The sequence below is a fragment of the Merops nubicus genome, unplaced genomic scaffold (genome assembly GCF_000691845.1).
Source record: "Merops nubicus isolate BGI_N331 unplaced genomic scaffold, ASM69184v1 scaffold3874, whole genome shotgun sequence".
Classification (NCBI taxonomy): Eukaryota; Metazoa; Chordata; class Aves; order Coraciiformes; family Meropidae; genus Merops; species Merops nubicus.
Window position 1 is genome coordinate 16,757 of NW_008606062.1, and position 23,191 is coordinate 39,947.

General features: G+C 40.3%; 1 protein-coding gene across 1 annotated transcript in view; it reads left to right on the forward strand.

Annotated features, from left to right (window-relative positions):
• Positions 1-23,191, forward strand: part of DPP6 (dipeptidyl-peptidase 6) — a gene marked incomplete at its 5' end in the record, with an annotated part of 142,397 nt that overhangs the window by 12,651 nt on the left and 106,555 nt on the right. Inside the window, one exon of the mRNA XM_008939511.1 lies at positions 8,236-8,288. Within this exon, the coding sequence (XP_008937759.1) occupies positions 8,236-8,288 (53 nt within the window). The remainder of the gene's footprint in view (positions 1-8,235; positions 8,289-23,191) is intronic.

The window sequence follows — 23,191 nt, forward strand, 5'->3', positions numbered from 1 at the left end:
TTGTCTGGGAACAGAGTGTTGCTATCTAAGGTTGTAGGTGCAAAAAGGGTAAACACTTGTAAAGAACAACAGAAGAGGTCAATGGCAGGGACATCCTTCAAGATAGGCAGCTGTGAAGGGAGTGGCTCCAAGCTGCAAACTGCAAGAGCCTGGGTAAGTATTTTGGGGAAGGATGATTATAAGCTAAGTCTTCTTTCTGAATTGGCTTTGGGCTGCTCTCCAAGCCAGGATAGTGAACTGGATGGACATCGAGTCTGACCCAATATTATTATGACTACAGATATTCCAAGAAAATCATGGGTTTGGTTTTTTTTGTGTATTTGTATGAATTTGAACGTTCTCTATATTTCCTGGGTTTGGGATAATTGTTGTCTTCTAAAATTTTTATTTGGCCCTAGGCTACTTTTGTTCTAGTTCTTATTATGTAATATTATTTGTTTATCTTTTATTTCTTCTTTTTAGATATATTGTTTGGCATGTTAGAGTCACAACATTAACTGCATACTAGATAATTTAATTCTCATTTCCAAGTTTCTAAACAGGGCTATAAAACAGGCAAGTGCAGTGCTTGGAGAATTTCCATCCAACCTTACACTACACCTACTGCATAGTGAGAGGGGAAACTGGGAGTTTATACCATGTGATGTGAATACCTATAAAAGTTTAAAAACAAGTTCAAGAACAAAAAGAGCTCATTATTCATAACCCTCACTTGTAATTCTTAATAACTTGATTGCAGATGCTTCCAAATAACCCCAGCAACGACAAGTGCACAAAGGCTGGTGCAAAAATACTACCGAGTGTTTTGTAGCTGCTGTTTTATTTACCAGTTAAAAATGGAGTTGTCCTTTAAGGCAGTGGCTGCAAGTGCTTGCTGGTGATGCTGGTGCCAGTGGAGTGCTGCGAGGGACAGGTGGCTCGGGAGCAAAAGGAGGCTTCTGTAATTGCTTGGCAGGGCAGAGCTGTATTAGAGTGCAGCAGCAGTTGGCACATTGGATTAACGCTCTCCTAGGGGTTAGATCTGGCACACGAGCTGTATGTTAATACCTGTAGCCTAAGCTGGTTCTGGACCCGCGTTTGTAACAAAAAGAGCACCCACTTTACCTCCACCGTGTCACAGAGTCACAAATCCTGAAGCTGGCCTTGAAATTCCCTTTCGGCATAGTCAGCAGTATAAGGCTCTCAGAAGTGTCATTTGGAAACAAATCTTTTAATAAGGAACTATTATCATGAAACAACTGAGATAATCAGTTTGTGCAACATGGAGTAACAGCATTACCTTACAACACTGCAGTCCATCTATTACTGTAGTGGATGGTGCCATCATGCTTCATTTATGGTTGTTTTGCAAACCAGAGATGACACTATTTGCAAAGGAGTAACTCCTTGGCTTTGCTGTTGTAGAGAACTTTGGCTTAGTGGCTGGAAAATCAGCTTCTAATCCCCCTGTATGTTTGTGGGAGAGATTTACATATTAACTGGGCGTGCTGCCTGTAGCTCATGACCCTGTTACAATCACCTTGTGCCTGAGTTACAAATGCTTCTAAAATTCAAGTCCCTGTGGCAAGAATGTGCTGTCCCTTCCTGATGTCACCTTGATGTGAGATTGTTGCTGTTCTGAGTAAGCTTCTCCAGTGTGGGTGACGGGGCATTCACAGCACTGCGTGATTGGAAAGCTGCTTGGGTTGTCCTCTGTGCACCAAGGACAAGCTTATACAGAAAAGCTTTTTCAAGCTCATATTGCAAAGATTTAATTTTCAGTCTTAGAGATTAAATTGTTAAAAAATTTGAAATCAGAGCCATGCAAAGACTTCCTGATGATCCACTGCCTCTAGTGTTCTTCCACGCTCCATCCCTTGTACACAGCATCTTATTCCCTTCCTCCAAATGAATTGCTAAAACTTCTTTCTGGTTCTCGAGATTTGCAATCTCTGATCCTTGATTTCCTACAACATCGCGTAGCAGTGAAGGAGCTCCTGAAGCTCACTAGTGTGGCTGAGGTGCTGACCCACTGGGTCTCTCTGAGACATTGACCACTTGGAGTTGGCTGTGTCATTTCTACCCAGGCACAATTACACTGATGGGCTGGGATCCTCCTCTCCTCTTTCCAAGAGAAGTGGTTTCCTTCCATACCTCAACTATAACACATACACTCCCCAGGTACATATTTTGCTTCTTTTGCTCAACAGTTAAATTAAGTTAGTTCATCTGGATATGGTACAGTGGGTCAGAGCATCCCAAGTCAGGTGTTTGATCACAGCTGTGGGTGTTTGGCTGCCAGCTGAACCAATGCACAGGAAATGCTCATTCGTAGCATTTCATTATGATTTTCCTGATCTATTAGAGGCACAAAGAGAAACAGGCAGTGTTCTTTGGAGGACTGTGGAAACAGGTTGGCACGCTGCAAGAGACTGCATTAGAGGTGCATTACTTGGGAAGTGATAAAGTTTAAAGTGATAATTCAATGCAGAGACAAAAAAGAATTTGTTGTCTCAGAAGAAAACAAAATAGGTCAGTATCATAATGAATTTGAAAAGTGAGAATGTTGAAAAGGTCTTAAATTATATGACTTTATTGATTCTTGCAAGCAATAGAGCTTCACTGACTGTAGGGTACAAAATACCAGTATGGATTTGAGTATGTTTTTAATTTTATCTTTTTTTTTATTACAGTGACACAAAAGGAACAGACAGCATGCAGTTTTTCAGAGAATCTAATTCCAGGCTGGATACTATGGAGTGCCTGTAGCAATAAGGTGGTGGTTAAAACTTTGCTAGAATAGTTGTGCTGAGGAGAATAGCGCTGACCAGTCTGTCTCCACTGGTAGAAAAAAATGAAAAGACCATTACCTAACTGCTCACAAACCATGTGTTAGCTAGAGATAACCCCTTGTGCTGTGACTCACAAATACATGGGAGAATGAAAGATCAGAATTTGAACAAAATATTACCAAGAATTTGGTGGTCAGTTATAGGAATAGATTTTTCATTCCTTTGGAGGGCAAATTCAACACATAATGGGAAAAGGAGGATTTCTTCTCAACAGAACAGAAGGGTTCAAGTTATTCATCAGTTTTCAGGTTATACAGTCCCAAGAAAACCAATAGTATCATAAGGAATTTTGATCAGGACAAATGATGTTGACTTATTTAAGTGAAAGGTTAGTCTTTGATGTTGATTTTCATCAAAACTATAGAAAGTTCTGCAAACAGATACAATGACTTGCTTTAATTCTCCACAGAATAACATACAGAAGTATGGCAGTGAGGTATTTTTAGTCAAGCCATAATTTTCTTCTCTAGTGGAGGGAAGATTTGTACAGATGGCATAGTTACCCTATAAAAATAACACGTTTGCTTGTTGGTGACTGACCAACAGAAGCATCAATGGGACAGTGTGGTGGTCATACTTTACTGTGAATGGCATGTGCATACAGAAGGAAGAGACACACCCTTTGGCTAACATTTCCCTGTGGTTTCCCTTCTGAAGTTGTTTTTCCCTCCCTTTCATGCCATCCTTAGATACCAGGGTACAAAATAGATGAGCTGTTTGCCAATGCAGAGCAGCAGCATTCCTGCATTCTACTTTATTCTCTTTTCTATCATAATTTGTCAACTTCAGAGCCTGGATAAATATCACAGTTATTAGAGGCCAAATGGCAAATCATCTTTTACCTGCATATTGTGCATCACAGCATGAGTTACCATTTAAGGGTGCCAGGACCATTTTAAAAGGTGGAGTATGTAATTATGTCAAATGTTTGGGATTATTCAATTGGTTTGACATTCATATGTGCATTTAGGGATTTGTTTGCTCATAGCAGAAGCAGGAAAATGGGCTATATAATCTACTTCCAGCAAATGGCTTTTTAGAGACTCTTCATGGGAAACCCTTTTAATGGATCTGGCAGTTCCTGTTCTACCGGCCACTTGTGCGGTATTTTTACTGTCTTACTATAGACTATAAAAGGGAATAGATTATAAAGACAATTTGAGTCTGTTAAGAGTCCTGAGGGGATCTGTTATTTGGAGATATACTGTATTGTTACAGAATACAAAGTGATTCCTTTCACCCAGACAACTACTAAGTGCTTTATGATTAATTACATTAAAATATATTCTTGCTATTTTCAGACTTTAGCCAACAGTTGTACAGTTTTGCTTGTGATGACTGTTTAGAGTGTTTAATTCAGGAAACTGGGATGACTTTCTGGGTTAAATATGTGATTCCTATAAAAAAAAAAAAAAAAAAGATAGACACTACATACTAGAAATTTTGTATTAAGCTTTGCATACTGCTTTAAAACACATCTTTTACCTCTAGCTGTTGCCTTTCAAACTCTTAAGTTTTATGGGAGTTTTTGTGAGTTTTCAGGATGATTCTTTAATATAAATAACACTACTGCATGAAGGACCAGGTGGCTCTATGCAGTCATTTAGAAAATGGGTGAAAAGGAATTTTTATTCCTGTATTTATCAACTAATAATCATGAGATCATGGCATCCAGTCCACTTTGGTATAGTCTTAGATCTGCAAATTGTTTAATATGCTGAGTGGTAAGACCCTAAATTAGCTGTTTTGGTAGAACAGCCTGTTGGAAGATGAGAAGATTGGGCTGATTTGGGGAGTCTTCTTGTAAGGGCTTTTTCCTCACTTTGCTTGTAAATCTCCTCGAAAGAATGTCTGGTGTGCCTCTTGTTTGTATTGAGTCAGCGCCTTGTCATACAAACACAAAAGAAAGCCTTTCAGTGAATACTGATTACTGCTGGTGCTGGCATGGTATCAGCTCACAAAGGGTGACAGAAACCAGCACAAAAGATGGAAGGTAAACGAAACTCTTCCTTTTTTTTCTGATCCTAGTGATAAATTCTCAGCGGGCAGTGTAATCTCTCATACCACCTAAAATATGTTGGAAACAACGTGAAAACACATTTCAGAATCTCCTTCTAAAAATTCTTTAATTTCTGTCTATAAACTTTTCCTAATGCTTTATGAGTTGTACAGGTAGTGCCGTATGGAAAATAATGGTGACAACTTAAAACTTCTAACAAGAAATTAATAAAGGTGAAGGCTCTGTGTGTACAGCTTGTGACCAATCAGATGAGATGTAGGGAGGTAACCAGGATCTTACCTGTGTTCTTGGACTTACATCAAGTATTTTTGCAGTTGCTTTGGGGCAAGAACAAGAGCTATGGATGCTAATTTAAAGTATATGAATAATCACAATTAATAAGATAGTCATAATCCATTCTATTAAATAAAATACATTTTCTATTTAAGTAAACCCTTCTGGGCCAGGACCTGTAACCTTGGAGATGAAGCTTTCAAGGAGATGTCACTCTGTCATTCACACCATACTTTGCTCTGCAGTGATGTGGCACAGAAATTACTTCTTCCATTTTGTTTCTGTAGCTTGTAGGACCAACAATTTACTTGTTATTTTGGAATTTGGTGGTGAGAGGGAGACAAATACTCTCCTTTGCTGCTCTGTGTGCTGCAGTTTTTACATTTCCACAGACATCTCGTCAGGTCCAGGTTTCTTTTGTTGATTACATAAAACCAGGTTGGTGGCTTCAAAACAAAGTGTTGTCAGGAGTAATTAGTCCTGTATGTTTTTTGAGTTTTAGAGAGATAATTGGTTTTCTAGGACTTAAGCAGAAACAGATAAATCCGTCGCTAACCCCTTTATGATTTCAGTGCAAACAGGTACATGTTGAAGAGCATAATAACTGAAATTAAGCAAGATCTGTGCTGTGACCTGAGGTGAGAAGCCTGGTGGGAGAGGGTTTCTGGCACAGTGGGTTTAATATAATGACTTTTACAGTGCTCATTGGTCACAGCTGGCATGGGAACTTTTGTGACCCAGTTTGGTTAATACCTAGAACCCTTCAGAGCAGTCTCAAACCTGTTCTAACTTATGCTGGAAAGATGACTTGGCACACAGGCTCTACAGAGCAAAACAGCTGCCAAAAACTCTGCTACCTTCAAATATGCCTCTCTGCTGAGAGGAGCTGTGTGCTTCTGAGATCCAGCCAAAAGTCAGGGCTAAGAGCATCAAATCAGTGCAATGGCTTTTATGACACCCCTTGGACAGAGAAGGGGAACACAGAGAGTTAATGCAGTTATTTTTGTTGGCTAAGCCTCAGAATCAGAGAGGTTCAATGAAGTTGGTACTAACTTTTAAGCACTGCCCCGTCTCTGAGGCTAAGCTTTGGATTTCAGAAGAATGCTTGTCTCTTCCCTGCACTTTTCCATGGTGTGGGGTTTTCCTGCTGGTAAGTGAATCTAAGCCTAATCTGGCTTGGCACCAACAGAAATTTTAGTTGCAATAATAAGCAGACATAGTGATCCTCTCAAAAGGTTAAAATAACTTCATTTGGTTTGCATATCTAAGAGGAAAACAGCCATTTCTTTTCTCAGAAAGACATCAAGTGATGTTTCTCCTGGATTCCTGCCTGCTTTGGAGGGTTGCCCGCAGCATGTTTTCCAAACAGGTGTGAAATAGTAGGGATGAGAAGGACTTTTGAGCTGCATGCACTCCTGTCCTCAAGAACTATAATAATACTAAAAAATGTCTAATCCTGAAATCTTTGCTCATATAAGTAGTTGTTCACATGAGCAAACCTACTGATTTTAAGGATTTAGTTGAGAGAGGATTGCTCCTGTGAATGAACTCTGCCAGCTGCAAGCCTTTGAAGACTGCAAGCCACAGGCACAGCTGATGTGAGATATTTTAGAGTCTGGCCAAAAGACCCAAGAGGATGACATTTAGTGGCAATGTATCGTCAGGTTTTTCATCTCTGTAGACAAATTTAGTCTTCCAGTGCATTTTCTTTAAGGAATTCTAGCAGTTTTAGAACTTCACCAAAGCTGGAACAAAAGCTAAGGCCACATGCATCAGCCAGGTCTCCAATATCAGGATTATAAGATTCAAGAGCTCTTTGGTGTGATTTGATGTAGATGAGGTAATGTTTCAGATGACGTCAAATAAATTACCCAGTGGTACCCTCTCAGCCCCCAGAAGATGTAAGCCTGTCATAAACATTACTATGCAGGCTTCTCCTTGAGAGTGGCAGGTAGTAAGTCGTGCTTACTTGTCTATGATGCTAGTTGGTGTGCTTGCGATGGCCACTGCTGAGGCTGGCAGAACCATCCAGGACATCTCATGGTTTCTTGGCATAAATAAAAAATAATAATTGTTCAAACCAGAGGTACCTAGGGAAAACAATTTTGATCAGGAAAACTTGATTGGTGAAGCAAGTATTTAAGAACTTCTTCCTTTGTCCTGTGGGACAGGGTGCTTTGTGAGAACTACTGGAGAGCAAGTGGCTTAAAGATTTAAGTAGAACACAAAATGATTGTTAGGAGACTTATTTATTTAGTATCATACAGTAACAGGGCAGTATTGCAAAAGTGAGTGCCTGAATGAATGTGTATAAAGTCTTTCATATGCAGACCTTTCACGCCAGTGCCCTGACTTCTGTGTTGCTCAGCATCACTCACCTTGGGCAACCACAGATCACTGTCAGGATTGCCTTGCCACTAGCAGAAAATCACCAGCTGTTAAATTGCTGACCTTGACTCTGGTATTATAATTTACTACTTAGAAGGGAGAGTTATTACTTCTTTTCTGAAATAATCTGTTGTGCAAGATGACAGGCTCCTCCCCAAGGCCCAAAGAGTGCAAATTGATAGGAAGATGCAACTTAGCAGGTCAATTAAATGTGAGGTCAGCTTTATGCCCTAAGTCAATAAGGTTTTATTTACTGACTGACAGAGGTCTTAAAACTCTCTTTGAGATCACCCACCATCACTCCCTGTTTGATTTATGTGGGAGTAAAGCAAAAAATAATATGCATTGTATCCCTGCTTTGTCTAGTTCCAATGATGAAGAGTGTCTCCATCTGACCAAGGTGTCCTCATTAATGATTGTACTATATTTAGCCCTTGCAGAGACCATGTGCCCCCAGTTTAATCAAAGACCTGGTAGTCATGGTAACGACACAGAGCATCTGGATGTATACGAGTTGCCAAATACTGTCATAAAGCACAAGATGAACACACAACAGCGTTAGGTGAATGAATGTATTGTTCTTTTCCACTACAGATTCTGAAGTGTTTGTAAGAGCTCCCTCGCCATAAATGCTGGTTTGTTTTTGCAGAAAAAGAGCCCTATTAACACAGGTGACAATTACTAATCTGTTTGTTTGTTTTGTTTCTTAATTTTGTTTTGCAGGTGTACCAGCATTCATATACGGCGCATTATGTCCTCAGCAAAATACCTCACGGGTAAGCAATTTTTCAGTGTCTTCATTTTAAAACTCAACCATTAAGAATTCTGCAAAATAATGTGTTTTGTAATAAATGGTTTTCTGTGACAGCCCTTTGCAATGGTCTGACAGTCTGCTGCAGCATCCACTGAGCTGTGTGTTGTACAAAAGATGACATAGTCTGGAAACAGAAGTACTCAGCTTCCCTGGAGAGTCAGACTACATGAATTTCATATTCCAGTTTTCATGGTTTTGGCTAGAATATAGATGTGTTGTTGTCTGGCTGAGAGCTGCAGTTGGCCACTCACCAGAGTGCTGTCAGAGTATCTATCTAGGGGTGTTTATTCCCTTAAGTTTGGTCAGAATTGAGGCATCACCCTTCAGTTCTGGGTGTCTTGGCAGATGTCTTTGATACAAATGACCTCTGTAGCATCCCATCTGATGGCAGATAGACCAATAGTCTTTCCCCAGGATTGTGATGCTGCCTAAGCAACACTCACAATTATACTGAAGCTATGAGGCTTTGGGTTCATGGTTTGTCTTTTCAGAGAGTATGAGATAAGTGTAGATAAACAGAAATTCCACACAGGCTTTACACAACATTTCTAATCTTAATGAAAGCAATATTGCGTTACCTAAAGCACCTAGTATGGAAGTTTTTATATCATTATGAGCAATAAACTTCCATCACACAATGCTTCTTCATTTAGGTCCCCCTATCCACTGGAGATCCTGAAGTAGGCTCAGGTGTTTTAGATAGACATCAATTAGCTTGAGGGGATCCTTCTTTAACTTTGATGAGTTGCAGTTTTTTTAAATCCCCTTTATCATCTTTCTCTTTGTGGTACTAGAGGTTACCTGTGGCTCCAGTTCCATCACCTTGCAGCTTATCTCTCCTGTCTTGATTCTCTGGAGTGTAGCCCATAGTTTCTACTTGCTTTTTCCTTAAGATATTGTATTTTATATATACTTTAAGGACTAGCCCAAATGATCAGGAATGGGATGCCACTATACCAAGAAGATACATGTAGGCACATGATGATAGGTTGGTGTTGATATGATGAAGGTTGTACCTGATGATCCTAGAGGTCCTTTCCAACCATAGTGATTCTATGACACGTGGTATTTCAGAGTGACATTTCCATAACACTAATAGAAATGCATAAGTTCAACATCAAATTTCCTCAAGCCATTGTCAGTAAATACAAAGCTAAAATCCAGGAGCTATAGCCAATTTGTATAAATATCATACTGGTGAAAGCTCTGCAGGAATGGTTAAAAGGGACAATATAGTTATGCTTTACCATTTTTTAAAAACATTGCATATGACTGTTGGTAAAACAATTTCAGTATTTGCTCTGCTTCTTCACTAAGTTGCGACTTCTATATGTTATGACTAAACAGGTAGTCAGTGGTTGGGATTCTTGCAATAGCTGGCAAAACCAACAAAGTTTAAAAAAACCTGCCTGGTCTATGCACAGGTTACTCATAGGATTACCAGATAACTCAGGTTGGAAAGGCTCTTCCAAGGTCCAACCTCCTGCTCAGGTTACTTAGAGCTTTATCCAGTTGGGTTTTGAAAATCTGCAGGGATGGGGATGGCACAACATGGTGGGGTAACCTGTCCTACTGCCTGACTGTCCTCATGGGGAGAGTTTCCCCTTAGATCCAGTCTGAGCCTCCCCTTTCAGTTTGTATCCACTTTTTCTCACTCATACCACTGATTACTGTGTCTGACTTAGGAAGACACTGGTGCAGGTCCTAAAGCCCTGTTTCACCTCTGTATCCACTGAGTTGTCCTCAGGGGACCTCACTGTTTCACACAGTAATGATGTTTTAAGGGCAAAAGTCCTAGAAGTCAGACTTTGCAATACTTAGGTTTTCAATGTCCATGCCCTCTTTCCAATCTAGTTTCTTTGGTACAGTAACTAGTGGATTTAACAATAGAGAAGTTCAGGTTCAATGGCAAGATATAAACACACGTCTCAGTATTTTTCCCCCATAAAAATGCTGGTTACATTCAGGTGTTCCTCCAGGATTTGTCTCAGCACACTTATCCACATGAAAAAACAAACAAAAAAACCCAGGAAAAAACCCCAAACAACAAAACCCCAGCCCCCCCTCCCAAAAAAAAAAAAAAAAAATCCAAAAAGGTAAAACAACTTTCTTTGACTTCTACTTACTAACAGAGAAACAATACTTTTTATTTAAAAAAAAAAAGTCTGTACTAGAGAAACAAGTTTTAAAATCTGTGAGCCCTGGAGCTTGCAGAGCCTCCTTCCCTACAGCTTGTGTCTTGTGATTGATTCACCACAAAAAATCACAAGCTTCAGGTTAAGTTGTTTCCACATAGAGCTAGAACACAGGAATTAGGAGATTTCTCACTATCATCCATGTCAAAACTCTGGTGTCATGGTGTGACACTCTCCAGACTTCTTCAGTCTCGTTCATTTCCTATGTCTGGTCTTCAATTTTGTTTTGGTTTATTTTTGTTTGTGGGGTCAGGTTAGGTGGGTTGGTTGGTTTGGTTTGGAGTTTTTTTTGTTGTTGGGTTTTTTTTTTTCAGGAACTTAGTAGAATTCTATAATTTTTCTAAGACTTCCATCTTTTTGGCAATACATCTAAAATTAGCTTGTGGGCTGAAAGCTTGTTGAGCAACAGGATGAACACACAGCGTGAACACACGAGCTTTGTATCTGCCATAAACCTTGCTAAGAGCAAAAGCCTTTGACTGACAGCCCAATTCTATTCCAGACAAAACAAAGGTGGAAAAAATAGAAGTATCATACATACTATGTATTGTAAATGGTAAAAAATTAAAGAACAGTGGTCCAGGCAGTTTGCTATTACATCACAATCTTTATTTGTACATGACAAACAACTTGCTCTCCAGGTTTGGTAGAGCAGCCCTGCAGGCAGTTGGAAGGTTGGGTGTATCAGAGGAGAAATATCCAGTATAAGGGGAAGATTTGGAAAGTGAGAATGTGCCAGGAGGAGCACAGGTCTGGCAGGTATTGGTGTCCCTGCAGCAAGGCACAGTGATGGCCACTGGCAGGAGGAGGATTGGGAGGATTGCTGCATTTTGTGCTAGTACAGGTGTGGTTTCCAGAGTGGTTTATGCTCTAGGCACATACACAGGTATTGCAGAACATATTGTATGGCAACAATTGCCCTGTCTTTCAGATGATCATAGTGCATGTGAGTGATGGAATGGGTGGCACATTACCATTTCCCTGAAACAGGAGCACTTATCTTTCCTTTGGAATTCTGTGTGTATTTAGAAGGGTGCATGAAGTGAGATGACAGGTCTAGCTAGTGACCATGATGTTGCAGGTGATGAAATACATCAACTGAAAGTAGAGCCTCCGTTGGCTGAAGGGGTAAAAAGCTCTTGATGGCTTATTTAATATTTAACACAGGCATGTTGTTCTTATGGATCTGTGTGGATGAAGATTGCTGAGGGCAGGACCAAGCACACTGACACAGCACAAGGTTCAGTTCATTTTGATGTTCCACGTCCTTTTGTGATGACAAAATATGTAACCCACAGACAGCATCCTTGCCCTCCACCTGACAATAACAGAGATGCCAAAAGCCTTTGGCATGGAGCAACCCCCTTTGCCATTACTGAATTAGATCCTTCTGCAAGCAGGCATGGGCTTTGCACCCTGTCGGTGTGTGCTGGGGCAACTCAGCAGGCCTCCAAATCAGCAGCTGAGGCAGTGACTGCTGGTGGACAAACTCACTCCACTCCACACTGTCCTTCCTGCTCATTAGGCACTGGCTCCTGGAAACAGGCTGGGACAGTGTGACTTTCCCTGTGCTCTCTCTACCCTGTTCCTCATCCTCAGCTATGATCTGTCTCATCAGGAAGGCCAGGCAGTTTAGGCTTTGTACCCACTCATGCCCTTTCTGCACCCCTGCTGAGGCTAGCTAATAAGGAAGCCAATTAATCTAATCTGTGACATAACTTTTTTAATAACATGACATTAATCTGCCAGCTTAAATTACATTTTAAAGTAATTTCTAATTATTTTTGCCATGTTCTGCAGACTGTCCAGATTCAGGCTGTGTCTGAAGTCAAAAGGGGCTTGTACAAGTGGTTTCCAGATTTCATCCTGAGCTCTCTGTGAGTCTGACAAGCCAATTAGGGCATGTCCTTAGCACATACATTCACAAATGGTGTTTTATACAGGGAATAGCACTGCAACATTTTTCCATGAGAGCTGTTGTGGAAGTAAACTCCCCGCATAAGGAGCAGCAGCACACTTCTGCTCTCTATAGGACAACTAATATATGCCAAAGACATAGACTCAAAGGATCTTATTTAAAACTGAAAACAAGCCCAAGGTAGAAGAAAGATTTAATTAACTGCACAGATTTAATTTCTTCTTTTTTTGTTATTTCAGCCTTTTCACAGCCTCTTGGGAAACTCAGGGTAGAAACTCCTGCAGTTTTTGTCACATTTGCCTCCTGTTTTCAATGGCCTGTGGTTTTCAACTTTCACAGAGTGAGCAGGCTAATATCCGCAGTTCTCATTTAACTGGGCTGAGGTGTGTAGGGAGTCTGTGTTCAGTTCAGCTTTCTTTCATGTCACCTGTTTTTCTCCTGCTGTTCACCCAAAAATAAGATGCTAGTGCCGGGTGCCATCTAGTGGAACAAGCCCCTGCGCTTGCTGCTGATGTTCCCTGGTAGGAATAGCTCCATCCCACCCCATCTGCTTTCCTCTGAGCAATGCTGCTCTTCAGATATATCTGCCCATCACTGCTTGTAGCTATCTGCATTATAAATATTTTTGCAAAGCTCTTCTCATAACCCCACAGTTGTCAGCTAGTTGTGATTTATAGGTACTGTGATAGCATCTGCAAGTCTAGATGTGGAAGGAGCTCTCGTGCAAGGTGGTGAGGAAACGTGGAACACTAATACCATGTTCAGTTATTTCCTAATATTGTTTTTTGTAACTTCAGGGGGGAAAAAAAAAAGGCAGTACTTTCATGTTGTACTTATGAAATCCAGCCACCAAAAATCATTTTACTCTTTTGTGAGTTTTAACAATGTTGCTCCCACTGAGTCCAATATGGATGAACTTAGTCCTTCACATCCTTCACTGAAATAAGGGGAAAAGCTTACTTTGTTCAGGATTTTTATGATCAGGCTCTGACTGACCAGAGTGTTCCCCTGACCTTGTTGCAGGATTTCCCTCATCAGTGTTAAGGTCATTTCACACCACTGCGTGCTGCTGGACCACTGGGTTTGATCTGGCACTTTAGGTCCTAAGCAAGAGCTAATTTTGGGTGGATATCCAAGGGAGTACCTCTGGCTTTAGCTTTTTGCTGTGGCCAGCAGAAACATTACACTTTTTTACAGTTCCGTGTTGTGTTTGCTTTCCCCAAAATAAAGCGCAGAATAAACTAGAATTTTCTTCAGACCTGCTAGTGCTCATCCAGGTCTGCATGAACCATATCCCTCTGAGCAGAGCTAAATGGCAGGAATTAGTGCTGACCTCTTGATATGAGCTCTCGACACGGTGTTAGCACGTCCAGCTGGGGCACATCAGTGGGAGCTTCCAAATATGCTTATAGGGATCAGTGAGGAAACCAGCAGTTATTCCAACACCTCATTGATTTTGTGTATGGGAAGGAGGGAACTGGACACAGTTGCTCCAAAGCAGAATCCATAATTCTTCCTAAATTTATATGGTGTAGTCAGAGGAACATGGTAAGCAGATCAGAGGAGCGATTGCAGAGCAGAGTTCAGCTCTTCTTCCTGCCTTCACTGCCAAGGGTCTGTAAAATACTGCATGCATCCTCCATGCTGAGCTCCCAGTAACTTCAAGAGAAGTCCTATGAGTGCAGAGAGGGCAAAATATGGATTGGAGCTCCATAGAAGTGGTAACAGGAGGAGGAACTAAGCCTGTGCTTCACTGTAAGTTTTCAAAGTGATGTCTGCAGATCTCTCTGCAGAGCTCTCACTGATGTTCCTGTCTCCTCCTTTTACACCAGCTACTGGCAGGAAAGAGGTTGAAGTTAATTAGAGAAAACTTAATCAAGTTTGTACATACTCTTATTCTATCATATGTTGAAAGACAAGGTTTTTCTTGCACATGCTCCCATTTCCATGTTAACAGTAAAAGAAAAGTTTGTTTCATGATTTAAAATAATGGAAAACTTCAGAGAACAAGCTCGGCTGCAGACATCGTCTATTTGACCAAGACTGCTCTGTTTCACTTTGTTCTGGCCTGTTATGCCCCTTTTCTGTAGCATTAAAGAAACTTCTTGTGCCTCAGTGTCCCCATCTGCAAAGCAAGGAGAGAAATGTTGCTTGCCCAACAGAGGTGATGTCGGATAATTACTGTAGAGAGTGCTGCACAATTGCACTCCTGAACATTTATAAACTTGTACTAGAGCCCACATTTTATTTGAAGAAGAAAAAGTTCTTATTGTACTTTTATTATGTGTAATTATTAGTCTGTTTTCAGCTGGAGGAGATGAATATTTTCCCCCAACAATGAGCTAAAGAGGTTGAAAAAAACCCTTATGAAGAGATACGTAGAATGAAATAATAGTGCGGAATTTGTCCAATAAACTGTTTTCTGCATTTTGTGGAGGGTCTGCTGTTGCTACTTCTCTTTCCTCCCTCTTTACCAATTATCATTCCATATTTTCCATCATCTTTTTGAGATAGTTTGTCGTTAATTAAGGCACCTCTGCTGCGTGGTGTGGTGGCTTTTGTGCCAGACCATAAGTAACGACATCCTCTTGATGCAATATGCTTTTCCAGTTGTATTTTGATGACAAAAGACTGAACCTTGGAATAGTTAAACTTGATAGCTTGATTGTGGAGCCTGACCTTAAATCCTCTGAAGCGGATAGGAATCTTCTGTTGAGTTTACTGGCATTTGGCTCAAGCGGTGATAGAGCTGTTGGGCTTCTTGCTTTTTATAACCATCTGAATTAAACACTCTGTAAATTACTGGAACAGTGGTTAAATCACATGCAGGCTTATTGCTTCTGAATACATTTCCTACCAGAAAGAGCCAGCATTTTATTAAGCAAAGCTGTTATTTGAGCATCACTCACTTCCAAGCTGTGGCAGGTTGAAAGCAGCCCTGCCTCAGAAGGCAGTTAAGGCAGGACTCTTGGTTGTGCTGGTGGGAGGAAATCCACTTCAGCAGCTCAACACCATATCATTTCCCCAGGGGATTTGCCATTTGCTCACCCATGTTGGTCACTGCATAGCATTTTTTATGTGAAATGTTCCTTTCACGTGTAGGCAAAGCAATTCCTACCACATGCTTCTCTTCCTGAATCAGTTGTAATGTGGGTGGACACCTTAGAAACCATGTATAGCATTAGTAATAACAAATAGTCCCCTGATGGGAGGATTTGATATTAAGAATTAGAATAATGATTGCTGAGACTAAAAAAGAAAGATCCTGAGTAATTAGTAGTTAGATGCAGATGTTAGCAGTTTAGCAGAGAAAAGCCCAGCAACCAACCTCCTTATGTTACAGAAAAGGTCAATAGCTTATGGCTCATCAGGAAGAAAAAAAAAAAGAAGAAAGAAGAAAGATTTGAGGCAAACTCCCTTAGTTTGGCTGAGGCAGCACTCCCAGGAATGGAGGCAGGGCTTCTGTTAAATTCTATTCTTGAAGAAAATGTGCTTGAATGGTGAGAAACTTATCTGGATTTGGAAATGTTCATGTGTCTCAGTGCAAATGAACCTCCTCTGGTTCCCAGGCTGTGGTCAGCCTCCAGATCATAGATACTGCTGAGTAGGGTTCATGCACACCCCAACACTGACCGCTGCCAAAACTTGCCACATTGGTGTGAACTTTCCTCCTTACACATACTCAACAAGGTTTAGTTAGTACATAGAGTTCTGACAGAAAAGGAAAATAAAGGTAGGTTGAAAGAGAATGTATAAAATGAGGGTGCACAGCAGCAAGTAAGCAATAATAACCACAGCCTGTAGAATTGCTGGTTTTATGCATCCCCTTCCCAGAAATAAAATTGTTCTGTAGGTAGATTTTCTTCATAGTGAGGTTTAGGATTTTGGGGAGTTGTATTTTGTCCTAATTTTCAAGGTTATTGGGGGTTCTCTACTAAAATAGGAATAAGAAATACATTTCCTGGGGAGGGGGGTCATGTTTTCACTCTGCTGCTCTCAGGCTGTGGAGACACCCTGCAGCCTGAGCCTTAATTATTTTTTACTATGGTTGGGTAATAAACTCTTTCAGCCTACTTAAACTCTCAGTGTGTTGTTTCATTGCACAGCACAAGGAATGTGCACTGCATATTACAAAACACAGACTAATTTATTTATTTTATTTTTTTTTTTGTGGGCACATGAAAAAACAGCCAGTTTTGAGGAGCCAAGCCTGCAAGATTATGGGCATTTCCTTGCTGTTGTGGGGTTTAGTGGGGCCTGGGCTCAGGTTGTGTGGTGAGGGCCACACAGGGACCTGTGCACAGTCACTGAGGACTACATCGTGACAGTGTCCTCAGTGTCCTGTCTCTGAGGAATGTGTAGTGGTCTGTGCCATAGCTCTTGTTCACCTCAACAGTGTTCTGGGACTCCATTTCCTTGCTACCTGGTTCTTTGACCACTTCACAGGTAGGCACTAAACAAATTTAACTGACTTGTTATCCCAAAATAGGCATCCTGCCCCCCTGGGGAGCTCAGGAGACATGGGGAAGAAGGGAAGGGGAAAATTTAGGAAATTCCAGAAAGGAACTTTGGGTGGAGAAAGGATGGTACACCCAGGGCTTTCCTTGATACAGTAACCACTGAGAAAGTCTCTTTAGGGCAAAGGTGATAGAATCCAGGCTGATAGCCCCGACTGTGTCACATCAGCTCCGATGTCTCTTCACCTCTTACTCTAACTCTCCACTACAATTTGATGAGATTAGACAGGAATAGAAATGGTTGCTGTCCCATGTCACATGTGAGGAGACAGAGGAACCTTCCATATGCAGAGTTGTGAAGGCAAAAGTAACACCCCATTTCAAGCATTTACTCTTGGGTGTGTGGTTGAGGTTTATACATCTCTGTTATGGGGCAGAGCTGTAGAGCTGGAATGAGGCTGTTTAGAAGAGTATTGTGTTTCAATATTCCTGAGAAGCTATGCATAAACCTCCAAGATCTCCTTATCCTGTTAACATGAGAAAAGATCAGATTTGCTCAAAGACTCTTAGTTTTAAAAAAGATACAGAGAATACTGAGTCGTTCTGCTTTTGTCTGAAACTCTGTAACACAAACTGTTAGATTAGTTCAGAGCAGAAGCCAAAGAATCAATCTCTTGCCCCAATTAAAAGTGTGACCTCATGTCCAGTGAAGTCATATTGTAACGAGGCACTTCTGCTGGCTCTGGTAGTAGGAGATCACAGTTGTGTCTCATTTTATATAATAATAATCCCATATTGCTCTCTGCAGGCATCACATCATGGTGCTGGATTTTTATTAGGGTTTGGAAGTCAGTCAAGGTCAGCTGGATGGCAAATGCTAAGGTTTCATCACAAACATCATTTCCTGGAGTCTGGCAGAATCACTCTGAAGAACCATGTACATTCATCCAGGGCTCATTATTGCTGAGATCTTTCCAGTTCATTCTTAAACATTTCAATGCTTACCAGGTTGTTTCTTTTCAGCTGTACTTTTTTGCCCATATTTTGGATAGCTGATCTTTGGATAGCTGCAAGTCTGAATAGCCTTCTTGATAGAATTCAAATATTTATATTTTTGTTTTTCCATGCCTCTGTTGTAGAAAAATGGACTTGAAATCCTGATAAATCCACTGCCTTACCTCATGCCTCAAGTGGCTTTGCGATCAGAGCTGGTTGAGAAGCCTCTGTAGAGTAAGAGAAAATTACATGACTAAGAGAAAATTACTTTTAGGTCATTGTGTTTACCACCTGAATGCTATCACCTCTCATTGTCTCTTTAGGGGACAAAATATGACTGCAAGAACAAAAGTTCTTAAAAAATAATGGCAGTAAAAATTCACTCTGTCACCTATGATTTAGAGGGGTCACATGAGAAACATGATAATGTCATCATTTTAAAAGTAATAATACCAGTATCTAAGGACCATTTCCACTGTTTGCTTACTCAGGGAAACATAGAGATTTTGATCAACAGCTTGGAGCCCTCCAGCCTGCATTTCTGTGACTCCCAGCCATGTGCCAGTGTCTGATGCATTCTTAAATCTGTTTTTGTAGACCTTCACAGGAAAGGCAAGCCTGTCCCATCATTGTACATAATTGCTAATGGAAGTTGGTGGCTCCTTTTCTTGCAAGTGATTGATCTTAAAGTGGTATTAGTATTGTGCAAGATTTTGCAGGCCCGGTACCAAATATTACATTGATGGATGCTTTACAGACACAAGCAGACTATAATCAAAAAGACCTCTGAGCTCTTATTGTTGGCTTGAATCTGACTGGATTGCCAAATTAGTGACAAATGTTTTAGATTCCCTTCCTTTTTCTCTTTTATGCTCTAAATCCATAGAATTCTTTCATCTTGGACAAAATGGTTGGTGATCCCTGTTGTTTTTAAGAACAGCTGAATAATTTGATGTGTATCAGTAGTTGAAATTAATAAATTCAAATTGCTTTCATTATGTTTTTCTGCTTTTGTTCACTGAAAAATGCTTTAAGGAAAATATGTGTATGTGCATTAAATATTTAACAGTGGACAAGTCTAGATGAATAGAAGAGCCTACCCCATCTATTTAAGCACTTTTATTAGAATTCCAGGAGAATTCTTTTAGTTGCATCTTCTGACAGTCTGATTTCTTGATTAGCTGTTCTGGCAAGTCTTTGATTCCCATTTGTATTATATTTTATTCTATCTCACTGCAAGTCTTCTCTGCAGGGCTGTGTATCTTCTGGGAAACAATTTTCTTATTAGCACCTCTCTCCTCTTCTCCTTAGTGAATAGTGAAGTAAACAGGTCATCTAATTGTTTAAGAATTAATTTTTTCTCCTTAAGAAGTGACATTCTTGTTTCTTGGAGATATATATCCCTCTTTCCCCAAGTCTTTATCTCTGGCTCTTTGTACATTTATGAACACATATGTTTTATATGCTTTTATTCCTTTTTTGAAAATTCTTCCAGTGCACCTATTTTTTTTCCCCATTATGCATCAGAACCTTTTAAATATGATGAATTTTCCAGTTCTTTATAGCCCTTCTACATTTTTTCTCTACATGGTGGTTTCAATCTTTTTTCTTTCCTTCTTTCTAAGAAAGGAGAAATCTGTCTAAGCCGCTGTCTGATTTTAGGCTATTAGTAGTAGACGTGAAGACACCAAGTTCTGGTGCTGAGGCTGATAGTTTAGATAGGTAGATAGTTTTTAATAGTTAACCATTGAAAAGCCATAAAGTACTGTGATTAGGGCTGTTGTCTTTCAAAATAATTCGTGATGGCTTGATGCAAATAACAAGGGGGGATATTTCTGCCCTCTACATACTTGTTCTCTTTAACTGTCTTTACTTCTTCAACTTCTTTGCATACACTACTGAAATATTAATATATGTTCTATATTTCCCAAAGTTATGGTATAGTAAAACAAGGGGGTTCAGTTTTTAAGAACTCACTCTCACTGCAGTTCATGTACATAGTTTTGGTTTTTTTGTTTACAGGATTGACATATCAGAATAACTTGTGGTGCAAATTGTTGTATTTTTGCTCACAAGTGCAAGGAATTTCCATACAAATCCTGTTCTGCCTTAAAAATTCAAAGTTATTAGAGACTAGAAGACCCTAGAACAGCTTATACTGTGCCACAGACTTTGACTGCTTTTTTCAGTTTCAGACTTTTTCAGTCTGACATTGTAAAATATTTTCCTGAAGTAAGAGGAGACTCTCCCTCATTAACAGTAGAAAAATTCTATTGTTTTTTAAGTTGCTTTTGAAGAGCTTAATATAGAACAGTTTGTCATGTTTGTGCTCAGGGGGAGGCTCAGTGCCATGAAGACTCTGAGGGAAACTGGTCTGTAGAATAGGAGGAAATGTCACAAGAGGGAACACATAGATCTAAAAATTCCAGCAAAACCAATACATTATCTCTTTAAAACTGGTTCCTTATTAATCACAGTTATTTCTAAGGTCAAAACTAAGCAACCAGATATGACTGATTATTTTGTTTTGTTCTACGTGTATGTTATGAGCTAAATTACAAGCCAAAATTGTGTGGCAGACAGCATGCTAATTGCACTCAGGAATTTTCCTTATTCAGAAATATTGAGGGGACACTTTTTGCCAGAAGGCTTCATCTAAATGAGCAAATTTTACAATTTACTACTTTGGTAATGTTTTTTGAACATTGTGCTGAAATCATGCCCACGTCTGGAGCAATTTAACAGCCTCTGGTCCAGACAATGTCATTCTAACATGGAACAGTTCATACAGCACCTGCTCCATCTTCTGGCTGGCTTAAAAAAACATTATTATTCTCTCTGTGATGCTTTAAAATCAATAATTTTCAGAGATGGAAGAAATAACAGCTACCCTTTAGTAAGGCTTTCCCATTTCTTGGGCTGGAAATGAAGATTAAGGTTCTTTTCCATAAGGAAACAGTGAAAATGGTGTGAGGGTGCAGTGAACCTAGCTCTTCATGCAAACCAGTAACAGGAGATATACAGACTGCCTTCAGAATAGCCCATTTCCAAGCCAGCATCCTGCACAAATGAGCTCACAAGGGGAAGGATCAGATCCAAACAAGTCCTAATTATGAAGGTCTGCGAGGAGCACTGGCTCTATGGAGAGGCTCAGATGACCCATAATATTGATTGATTCAAAAAAAAAAAAATAGAGGGATTTTAAGGAGTCTGTTGTGGAGGAGAAGCAAGGGTGTATCTGTGGAGAACTATAGCTTATCAGCAATAACATACCTCCCAGAAGGAGCTGACTGGCATGAGATCCCATTTATGCAGCACGTGGAAAATGTTCAAGTGCTCCTGGGATATAGGTGTGCATTTGGTCTGACTCCCTTAAGGTTTTTTTATCAAGGAAAGTTAAAAGTCCAGAACAGCATGAGATAATTGGAAGTCTGTTTGACAGCTGCTCTCTATACAGGTTTTTCAATTTGAAGATCACTAAGAGCTTTCCTGGGAGATCATCAGAGGGTTGTGGCCATCCCATCTGAAACAGCTGTGTAGACAACTCCTTTCTATAGGTGATTTTATAAAGAGGTTTCCTGGGGCTTCCAGGGAGAGAGTCCAAATGTATTCCACTGCAGGCCATGCATCCAACATAGTCCAAATAAGCATGTGGGAATCTGGTCTTTCACAGCAGATTTCACAAAGTAGGTGAACTCCGTTTTCATGCCACCCTCAGGCTTGTTGATAGACCCTCTCTGGATCATTCCTGCAGTTTCTTTGAAGTGCTAGGTGAGGCTTGGCAAGGCAGGATGTCTCCTCAATCCCCTTGCACATGACACTGAGGTTGCCTGCAGGTGAAGGAATGAATGTTGCTACACTGGGGAAGAGGATTCTCTTCAGAAGAGATGAGGAACGAGCCAAAATCTACCAAGAGGAAAACGTCCATCTCTCAAGAGTGTTTGTGGGAAACTAGCATCTTTGACTGCTTTCATAGCCTGTGGTAGAAAAGAATCACTCACAGCATGAAGATGCTGGGCTAGCTCCTGCCTGCCTGCAGTGGTCTACATCACAACCTGGATGTACAAGCTGTTATTGCTGAACATAGAGGCAGTCTATGGTAACTAGGTTTGTAAATCAGGGACCTCCAGACAATGCACAATTCTATCAGTCAGCCTTTCTAGACGCATATTTATCAAAAGGTTTCAAGGCAAATAAAGAGGATTTTGCTACAAAAGAAGTTTCCCAGCCATTCTGAACAACTTAAGGAGGAGCTCAAATAGATGCAATTCTATTTTTCCTCAGCCACACCAAATGAAGGAGAAGATAACTTTGATTTTTTTTTTTTTTTTTTTTTTTTTTTTTCTGCAGCAAAGCTCTTTGCTGGTAGATCAGATGGAGTGCTATTCCTTCTGTTTTTCCAGCAACCAAAGTTGGTTTATGCAGCATTTCTCACTGTATTACTTCTCCTCTGCTAAAAGAGGATGCACTGAGTAGAACTGACAGGGCTTGTCTGGGCTGTGGTCTGAATTATTGGCAGTAATTGGTGTCTCTGTCCCTTAGTTCTACCTGTGTTATCTGAAGCATTACAGGTTTGAATTCTTACTATTTGTGGAATCTGATTATTCAGGGATAATATTTCCCCCTCTATTTGTAAAAAAAAAAAAAACCACCCTAAGAAGTAAATAGTTTAACAAATTGTGAAGTACATTTTTTTCTTCCATGAGAAGCTTGAATTTGATTCACTATTTTTCTTTCTTCCCTCTGCACTCGGAGGTTACTCTCTGTTAAGATAATGGAGATAGTTAACCAAAGAGACTGAGTCTTAACATGAAAACTTGACTTGCAGCTTAAGTAGCTTATGTATACAAGCTTGAAAAGATCCAGAAGTTGTATTGCTGTTCTTAATGAAATGGGAATTTTGTGGCTGTTGTTAGGAGGCATTCAGTATGAGAGTTGTGTGTTTTCTTATCCATACCTTACTAAAAGGACTTGAGGCTACCCATAAAGACACCTGGTTAAAAGCCATGAGAAGAAAAGATACAGGTTTACTGCACTGGCATTAGTTGTGGATGACACTTTCCCATACAGCCAAAAGCTACCTGGGCATGCTGCAGTGCTCTCAGACTTGAAGAGTCAGTGCCTCAACAAACCACTTTTGCTCCTCCACATCCCTAAATGATCCTGTCTGCATTAAACCTGTCATCTTGAGCAGTTTATTTTTAATTGGCTCCACAGACCTCTTTCAAGGGTTCTGACAGACATTATGGGTTGTGGTTTATAAGCACTGGTATGCACTACCTAGCACGAGAGCAGAAGC